Source organism: Lolium rigidum, chromosome 1 (genome assembly GCF_022539505.1).
Source record: "Lolium rigidum isolate FL_2022 chromosome 1, APGP_CSIRO_Lrig_0.1, whole genome shotgun sequence".
In the NCBI taxonomy this organism is placed as follows: Eukaryota; Viridiplantae; Streptophyta; class Magnoliopsida; order Poales; family Poaceae; genus Lolium; species Lolium rigidum.
Genome location: NC_061508.1, coordinates 333,220,677 through 333,230,116, shown reverse-complemented (window position 1 = coordinate 333,230,116; position 9,440 = coordinate 333,220,677). Strand labels below are relative to the sequence as shown.

At 42.2% G+C, this 9,440-nt stretch overlaps 1 protein-coding gene across 4 annotated transcripts; it reads left to right on the top strand.

The window, feature by feature from the left end:
- Positions 1 to 5,968: 5,968 nt before the first annotated feature.
- LOC124684401 (endonuclease V) lies at positions 5,969 to 9,077 on the top strand. 4 transcript variants are annotated; one of them, XR_006997007.1, is made up of 9 exons: positions 5,969 to 6,119; positions 6,196 to 6,469; positions 7,021 to 7,083; positions 7,582 to 7,621; positions 7,980 to 8,044; positions 8,160 to 8,276; positions 8,407 to 8,535; positions 8,614 to 8,771; positions 8,927 to 9,077. XR_006997007.1 is itself a non-coding variant. In XM_047218719.1 (9 exons), the coding sequence occupies exons 1-8, from the start codon at positions 6,064 to 6,066 to the stop codon at positions 8,665 to 8,667; spliced, it is 798 nt and encodes a 265-aa protein (XP_047074675.1). In that variant the 5' UTR covers positions 5,969 to 6,063; the 3' UTR covers positions 8,668 to 8,705; positions 8,893 to 8,925. The 4 variants fall into 4 exon arrangements, 2 of the variants coding, with proteins under 2 accessions (XP_047074675.1, XP_047074674.1); XR_006997006.1 differs by lacking the exon at positions 8,927 to 9,077 and adding an exon at positions 8,893 to 8,925; XM_047218719.1 differs by lacking the exon at positions 8,927 to 9,077 and adding an exon at positions 8,893 to 8,925 and having other exon boundaries at positions 8,614 to 8,705.
- The last annotated feature ends 363 nt before the right edge of the window (positions 9,078 to 9,440 follow it).

The following is a 9,440-nucleotide window of genomic DNA, read 5'->3' as shown; positions in this document are numbered from 1 at the left end:
GAACACTATGTGGACAACCGCCAATATCAATGTTGATGTAGACATATATATATATGCATGAACGTGTGTCACTTTGATCGATATATGTAATACAATGGTTTCCTATATATATATTTGAATTGTACTGCATTAATATTATACCGTGTTTCGAATGGGGCAGAGTCTCGCCGCGGCAGCGTTTTAGTGCAATTCCCTGCCGCGGCGAGTCCGCCGCGGCAGGGAAGGGCACTAAAATGCTGCCGCGGCCCAACCCTTTTGCACCGGTTCGTATTACGAACCGGTGCAAAAGCTTCCCCGCCGAGCGCCCCACAGCCGGCCACGTGGAGACCCCTTTAGCACCGGTTTGTAAGCCAACCGGTGCAAAAGGGGGGGGCCTTTTGCACCGGATGGTTTGCACCGGTTGCCCATCCGGTGCATATGGCCTTTAAAAACCGGTGCAAAAGAGCAGTTTTCCACTAGTGATCGGGGACACCGGCGTCGAATACTTCAGCGCCACCAGCCGGGTCCTGCAGCTTTCCAGGCTCGCCACCCCGCTCAGGTACAAATCGGCGAGCCCGGCGAAGTCGCAGCCGGACTTCATCTTTTCCACGGCGCGGTCCAGGGAGTCCTCCGCCGGGGTGTAGTCGTTGATGCACCCCTCGTAGGCATCCCTCACCCGGCCAGGAAGCGACTCGTTGTGCTCGAGCTGGTTGCTCGCAGCCAGCATCGATCTGTCGTAGGAGTTGGCGGCGTCCTCCGCGGCGAGAATCGCGTACGCGGTGACCTCCTTCTTGTGCGACGGCGACATGTCCACGCCGTCCTCGCGCATCGTGCGGATGCACAGGTCGTAGATCAGCTTCGTGCCGCTCGCCTTGCGGCAGGCCGCCACCGCGCCCAGCCACGGCACGCCGGGACATTTTTTGCCCGCGGCGGTCATGAGGAGGGGTGCGAGGACGAGGAGGAGCAGAATGATCTTCGTTGTAGTAGTCATGGCGCTCAGAATGTAGCTCTTGGTGGGTGGATCGATACTACTCCCCCTGAGTCTTGATCTTTCTACTAGCAAGAACGGCAGACTACACTGCATGCCGTTTTAATTGTTTCATTAGATGAAGGATTTGCTCTGGCATGTTAAAAGATATGCTGCCAGCTTGCCGCACATACTGCTCTTGTGCATGATGACAAGTGACTAATATATACTCCATGATATTTAGATATTTTCCATTAATGCTCAATATAAATGAATGATAGCACCTACTCCCTCCGTTCATAAATAAGTGGACATCTAGATCTAAACTTTGTTCATAAAAGAGTGTACTCCTATCTTCTCAATGCACTTTAATTGCTTCTCTCTCATTGAGCACATGTCCCCTTGTTTTCTACAAGCACTTAGCCCATTGGAGGTGAAATAATTAAAGAGGAGAGATGCATCTTCCTAATGCATTTTTCACTTCACTCATAATTTATCTTGAAAAAACTCATATGTACACTTATTTATGGACGGAGAGAGTAATTAATAAGAATGTGTCCAATGGTGGAAGCTATCACGTCTTTAGTCGTGCCACTTTTATTTTCTTAGAAACGACCATTACCGGGGAAAAGGCTGATGCATTTCGCCCCGTTGCAACTGAGATATTTTTCTCATCATTACGGCCCCATTGAAAACATCGACATTGATGGGCCTCTGGTCAAGATTTTCTCATCATTTTACATTTGGACGAATCTGGAATTATAGATAAGTCAAATGTTCTGAATTCTTGCGAGATTTAGAAATATTTAAACCTCAATCAAATAACTTATGTATAGCCTTCTTACTAGTATTCGTCTGTAAAATGGATTGCAATGTCCTCTTTGATCAATATCTGAATTTTTTTCATTTGTTACTATGCACATCCACATGGCAATTAGCAAGAATAATCAAGGACCTGGGTTTACATTGCAGCAGTGCTGCTTTGTGCGGCCGTAAAAGCACTGGTATATCTTGTAGTTCAATGAAGCCACAATAGGAAAGAGATTGTACTGCTGTAAAATAATTAGCAAATCTTCTGCATTTAATCTGGTAGTCTTTCTTCTCAGAGGCATTTTCCCGATAAAAACGTACATATCTTTGATTAACCGAATTATACAGTCTTTAGTTAATGCACAATTCCTATATAAACATGTGAGACGAGATACCAGCAGTGCAGCATATACAAGAACACGTGTGGTTAATTTCCATGCGAGACCTCATCTGGTGAGACGAGATACCAGCAGTACATGCAGCATATACAAGAACCCATCTGGTGAAAATTCAAACTAAAAGATATTCTTGGTACAAAAAAACGAGATTTTATTTGCTAGGCTAGGCGTGAATAATCACGCGAACGCACGTGCTATTACACGTATTCTTGTAGCACTTGTTCTATCATATAACTCAACTAGTAGCTGCAAGGGACCTCCCCTTAGAAGGTGGCTAAAATTCTTGCAAGTTGGCGAGATGGGACTAAAGGTTTAGCCAACCAGACCCGCCACCTTCTCTCAGACTTGTTTGTATGCCAATCTGGTCCATCCTAAAACAAGGCCCACATAGTTCAACACTTATGAGGTGCATTGATTATGGTGGAGCTAGCATCCGTGACTGTGAGGTTGTAAGGTCCGAAGAACCATACTAGAGAATTTTAATCTTTCAACACCATCATTGACGTCAGGAGGAAGATCTCGTCGTTGAAAAGTGGGCAGGAGATCGATTATTGTAGATGATGCCATCTTCATTGATGTAGGAACCAAAATAATACGACTACCTAAAACCCTAACATAATCTGCTTATAAAAAGATACTACTTTTATTGAAACCTCCACTCACATATCAGGTTTCCCGCCCCTTCTGATAACGGTGAGACCGGCCGGAGAAGGGTATCCAATCTATGTTACTACGTATAGTTGACCACACAACTTTCACATGTTGGCCTTACTAACCTTGTATAACTCTTACACCATATGCCGCTCTCATCTAATTACTATAAATCGAGCAATGCCAAGTGTTGCAGCCACTTCCTTGTTCCTCTACATATACATCAATGGCGGGAGGATGAACTCATCATTACAAATTCAAACTAGAATATGTACACCTTTGGATGGTCCCACGAACAACCGTTATCAGTCCACACAAAACAAAGAGAATATTGAGTGGGGGAGAGAGAGGCAAGCCCTATTTGACGTATCTTGCATCAAATACCCACGTCTTTCGCTCTAGCGGGATAGCCCATTAAGGTGTCTTTCTATATTGGGTTTTTCCTTTTTTTTATGTATTCCATTTTTTTTAAAGGATGATTTTGTTACTGAGTAATACATGAATGTGTTTTACCTTAGTGATTTTTTTGGTCGACATGAACATTATTTCCTTTTTTAATGATTGTTTTGAGATATATTTTTAAACCTCGTAAAACTTTTTAAAAAACGTCGTGAACTCGTGAATGTTTGTTTTGAACTAAATGAACATTTTGAAGTCTTGTGAATGTTCTTTTGAATTCAATAAACATTTGATCTCAACTTTCTAATTTATTTTTCATAATTTTTCATATGAACATTTAAAAATGAAAACCAAAATAGAAACAAGAACCAAAAAGCAAAAAAGAAAGAGAAAAATATGGAAAAGGCAGAACATAAGAAAAGAAAACTAAATTAAACTAAAAAGCCCTGTTGGGCTGGTCCAGCCGCACGCGCTAGTGGACGTGGCCCTGGAGCTCCCCTATAGCACGCCTGTAGGGTGCGCTACCTACATAATGCGTGGGCATCCTGGGTAGGCTGGCCCAATACGGCTACAGTTTATATTTCCTTTTTACATATTTTGATAAATATTTGATTTTGAACAGAATTAAAAAATGAAAAAAAAATCAGAAATGAATAAATTTTGTATTTCAATTTTTTAAAATGAACTATTTTCATGTTTGAACAATCTTCATATTTGAGGAAAAGTCGAATTTGAAAAAAATATGAAACCGCAAAAGCCAAAAAAAAAGGCGGAACACCAAGAAAAATCAACAGAAAAAAGGCGGAATAGTGCGAAAACTAACAAATAACCGCGAAAAAAAACAAAACGGCAGGAAACCAAAAGAAAATCGTCTACTAATGGGCTGGCCCATCACGCGCAGCTCTGCGGGCCTGCAGCATCCGCTATGAGCCTGCATTAGGGATTCCGTCGCCCTAGCGATTTGATGCGAGAGAGTATCTGCCAAAAATTCCCTAAGAGGTCGTTTGGTATCCATCATTTGAGCCTGAAATTCGGGTACCACTAGCTGAAGACCGACCTTTACGAAGGGAAATACCATCCCGCGTACCGCACCAGCGTCGAACACGTGTCAGTCGTCCACGCGGCGAGTAAATTCCCGCGAACCGTGGTGCGTCTCCGTGAACGAGTACAACCTCGTATGATTGTACCCACGTGCTCCCCGCGACCGAGTCCAACCTCCGCTGCGCGAGTACGTCGCAGTGGCCGCACGTCCGTGGATCAACGAAAGCTAATCCAGGCACAAACGCGTACAACCTCCGCACATGCACGAGTACACCACGCGCGAGGCACCCATCAGCTAGCTATCCACTGATAACATGCATCAATTCATCCGCACAGTCAGCTAGCTCTTTGTTCCACAGTTACGTATAAATTCGAGTACACCGACCTACAACACGGGTATATTTACGTACAATACACGAGTACAGTTACACAGTCGGACGAGTACAAAATATAGCCGCGCACATGAGCAGGTACAATCACGCACAAGAGCAGGTACAGTCGCGCATAAGAGCAGGTACAATCACGCACAAGAGCAGGTACAGCCGCGCACACGAGCAGGTACAGTTACGCACAAGAGCAGGTACAGTCACACACACAAGCAAGTGCAAATACAATCACGCACATAAGCAAGTACTAGTATAGAAGTACAGTCGCGCACACGAGGAAGTACTAAGACAAAAACACAGGTACAGTAGCGCACACGAGTAAGTACATTTACTATGTAAAGGGAAAAACTGCATCAAATACACTGCAAACAGAAGTACTTATCAGTAGAAGACGAAGATAGCGTAGAGCACACACCACGATTACAACCATACTAGTACTGGAAGTACGAAAAAAAAGTATTTCGAAACCCATCAACATGGGATCTAGTTTTGAAGATCTCGACACGAGGATCTCGAAAGTGAAAACGGATCGTAATTTAGACTTACGGTTTTCAAGATATTTTATTTTGAAAAAACGAATCTAGAAAAATAAAGGGAAAAGCTGATACAACGTAGCCCCATCTGCCTTCTCTCTCCTCTATCATCCCCACCTTGCTTCCCCTTGCGACACGTGGCGAGCAGGGAGACCACTTCCCAGGGATTTTTTGGCACCACAGTGCGCCACTTGTCGCATGCGGAGTAAGTTGTCTTCCCTTCGTGAAGGTCGGCCTTTTTCTAATGATTTCGCTGAAATCCTGGAATTCATTTTGAAATTTCATAGGTGGGCTGTTTGGTTGCCATAGAATTGGGCCATCATTTCATTTAGGAAATCCAGCAAACTGATGCCATGTGTAAACACAATTACGAGCTGAAACCTGTCAATCACGTTTCTCCATGGAAGCCATTTACAAATTCAATATTGAATTCTACTATCATTTATAATTCTCGTGGCAACCAAATAAGTGTCCATTTCTGAAATTACAATGTAAATGAAATGAATACATGTATTCATCAAAATGCTACAGATGAAATGAAAGTCTGGCTTCCAAACGACTTCTAAAAAAGAAGTATCGCTCCCCAAAAAAAAGTGACACGAGAGAGAGAGAGATCGCTCGTCGCCGGCCTGTTCCCGAGATGAAAGCTCGTCGCCGGCAAGGCATCGATTGACGCCAGCCGCCGTTACAGGTGAGAATCGCATAGTATCCGTTGCCTCTTAATTATTTCCAGCATCATTCATCTGGTCCTAATCCGCAGCTTTTGTGCTATTGATTCCTCAATCCGCATAACCGTAGGGTGAAGCTATCGATTCCTCAATCCGGAGAACCTGCTACCGAACGAACGCAAGATTTCCCACTAGATCCCTCAACCACCAAAAATCAGGAGCAAAACTTGAATGGATAAAGAAGGAGATGGCTCTGATACGGCGCTGCAGAAACAAGAATGGGCGAGGTTTGTACCAATTCGTCGTCGAATCCATAAAAGGTGGTTCTCAGTTGATTCATGTCCCTACATATTGGTGATGCAGGACGCAGGATGTGCTCAAGAGCAGGCTCATCCTTCAAGATGATTTTGGGTGGTCTCTACCTTCGATGAGCTCGGATTCAGATCAGAGTGATCCCACAGGGGGCAAACTGAAGTACATAGGTGGGGTTGACATTAGCTTCCTGAAAGAAGGCCCTTCCACAGCGTGTGCTGCGCTGGTAGTTCTCAATGCTCAAACTTTGGAGATTGTTCATGAGGAGTTTGATGTTGTCCGGATGCAAGTGCCCTACATTCCTGGGTTTCTTGCTTTCAGAGAGGTATTATTATTATTGCACACCATATCCCCTCTTCTTTTGGTGATTTGTTTTGAGCCAAGAAAATTGCAGACGCACGCATTTTATCTCGGGCAGACGCTTTGTATCTAACTTTTAGTTCAGAATAGACATCAACAATTTGCTTTTGATAGTAAATAAATAAGTCAATGGGCTAACGTTTATCTGCCAGACACTTTGCTTTACAGTACTAAGTCATGTCTTACTGCCATCAATGGTTAGATAGTTTATTATGTTTTCAACAATAGTCAGCAAAATGTGCAAATAGGGCTCAAACATTTCTGGTTTTGTATTTTCCAATCAATACCATCTACTAAATGACATGACTTGGAGGTTCTTGTTATCTATAGAGACGTAGAGGAGTCAGTATTATCAATGCAATGCCTAGTTGTCATACAACATTTGAGAAATAGTCATTATTGACATTACTTATTGGGTTGCAAACATCTGTGAAAAACATATCTTTCTCGTATGCATTCATTTAGTACTCAAATGTACCAACTTGTATCATAAATAAGTAATTTATTCTGTTGCAGGCTCCCATTCTTCTAGGACTCCTGGAGAAGATGAAGACCAATGCTCAGCATTTGTACCCTCAGGTAAAATTTTAAGTTGTGGTGCTTTCTACTGTACTAATCGTGGTTTGGTGTTCTGGGTTAGGCGGATAACACTAATTTAGAACATGATATTCCATACAGCACTTTTTTTTTTGTTAGCAAACAGGAACAGTAGTAATAGAAGAAAAGGTTGCAATCATGCCTCGGCTAGATGGCATAGGGGTCATACTTCTAGGAAGTATCTCAAATGGTTTTGTCCTGAAATAGGACTTCTGAGTACATACATTCTGAAGTACATCATGGTGTTGCATATCTTCTTATTTCTGTTGGCTGTGATGACGTGAGCAAAGAGTACTGCACTATGCAAGCATTTGGTCTCCATGAGAATTAATCGTTTTAGATTAAAATTTCATGTGAATTTTCATTTTAGATATCATATCTGCAGTGTTCTCATTCTGCATATAACATTTTCTACAGATTTACAGTAATTATCTGTCTTTGCCTATTGCTTTTCTAAGGTTTATTGATCTACCTTGGCAGTTACTCATGGTTGATGGAAATGGGTTGCTCCATCCACGAGGTAAACATACTAATTACAGTCACACTTATGCACTTATACAGTATTCAAGTAATAGTATGGTGCGGATAGCAAGTTTTGTCCTAGTAGGTACGCCGCACGGGTGAAATTAGGTTCTTAAGTCATATATGTTATGTACGTTCAGTTGTTTGATTTTTTACATGGATCTTAGTTCTTAATGCCAAGTGATTCCTGTGGTTATGAAAGACTAAGTTGACTCATAGTCACTGGAGCTCTTGGCAAGTAAGCTTGGCAATACAATACATCTTGTTAGGTTATGATATTTGTCGCAAGCTGCATTAGCTATAGTAATAAATATGTGCAAATGGATCATTCTCTAACATACATATATGTTCTGCAGGTTTTGGTTTAGCATGCCATCTCGGTGTCCTTGCAGACCTGCCGACCATTGGTGTTGGAAAAAATGTAGGTTAATTTCACCGGCTTTCCAAAAAAAAAAAAATTTTGTAGTGTCTCCAGCTCTTCTCCCTCTGTTCTCCTTTTAGGGAAGACTAAATTCTCAGTGTTTTCATTGCCCCAGTTGCACCATGTGGATGGTCTTAACCAATCTGAAGTCAGAAGACAGCTTGAAGCAAAAGAAAACTGTAATAAGGAATATATTTTATTGACTGGACAGTCTGGGGCGACATGGGGAGCGGTAAGAGATTATATATTAGACTGGAATTTCGATTAGACAGCTAAACATATTATGGAGTTTTCTTTCTTTTCATATATTCCTGTCAAAGAAATGGATGTTGTTGCACATGAACTCAAACAACTTTTCCCAGGCAATGCGCTCCTGTCCTGGTTCATCCAAGCCAATCTACATCTCAGTTGGTCATCGCATTTTGCTCGACTCTGCCATTGGGGTAGTGAAGTACTGCTGTAAATATCGTGTTCCAGAGCCCACGCGTCAGGTTGAATTAAGAAAGCAAATCAAGTTTCCACGTCTCAGAAGCTGTATTTTCAGTACTAATTTGGTTATCTTCTCCCAGGCTGATATAAGATCGAAGGTGTACCTCCAACAGCACCTAAGATTACAGCAGTAACAGGACTCAAAAATGGCAAACAGTAACAAGATTCCAAGGTGTTCTCATCTTTCTAGTTGATGTGAGATTTGAGAAAGAAACTGTCTGAGATATTGAAGCCTCAAGTAACTTCTGTATAGCCTTCTCTAATACTAGTATTCGTCTGTAAAATGGATTGCAATGTCTTCTTTGATCAATATCTGAATTTTTTCATTTTGTTACTATGCACATCCACATGGAAATTAGCAAGAATAATCAAGGACCTGGGTTTACACCGCAGCAGTGGTGTTTTGTGTGGCTGTAAAAGCATGGTATATCTTGTTAACTTCCACGGTTCTAAGTAGAAGAGTGCAGATGCTGCAACCTTTCACTCTGTCATCTGCAATATCCTTGTCATTGCTGTAGTTTGTGCTGCCCTCCTTTCCTCATCAGGTATGCCTCTCTAACCCTCCATTCAAATCTGTATTTCTGAATACGAGATTAGCAGAATTTCCCGTCTCTACAATCCCTATATTTTTAAATCATCATGTGTAAGCCGTAGCTGATTAACTCTAGTAGTCCTCATAAGTCAGAAGCACCTGTCATTCAAATACACGCATTGCTTGACCTAAAACTTCATTCAGGGCATATCTAGAACACAAGAAATCTGCAGAAACTAAACACATACTACTATTTAAGTTTATGCATTCCAAATGGGGCCTTGACATTGAGGTTTTGGATGCAGGAATGGCACAGTACATGTGCCCTGGAAGATGCCAGGAAATACCGGATTGCGACAACTGGTGCAAGACACG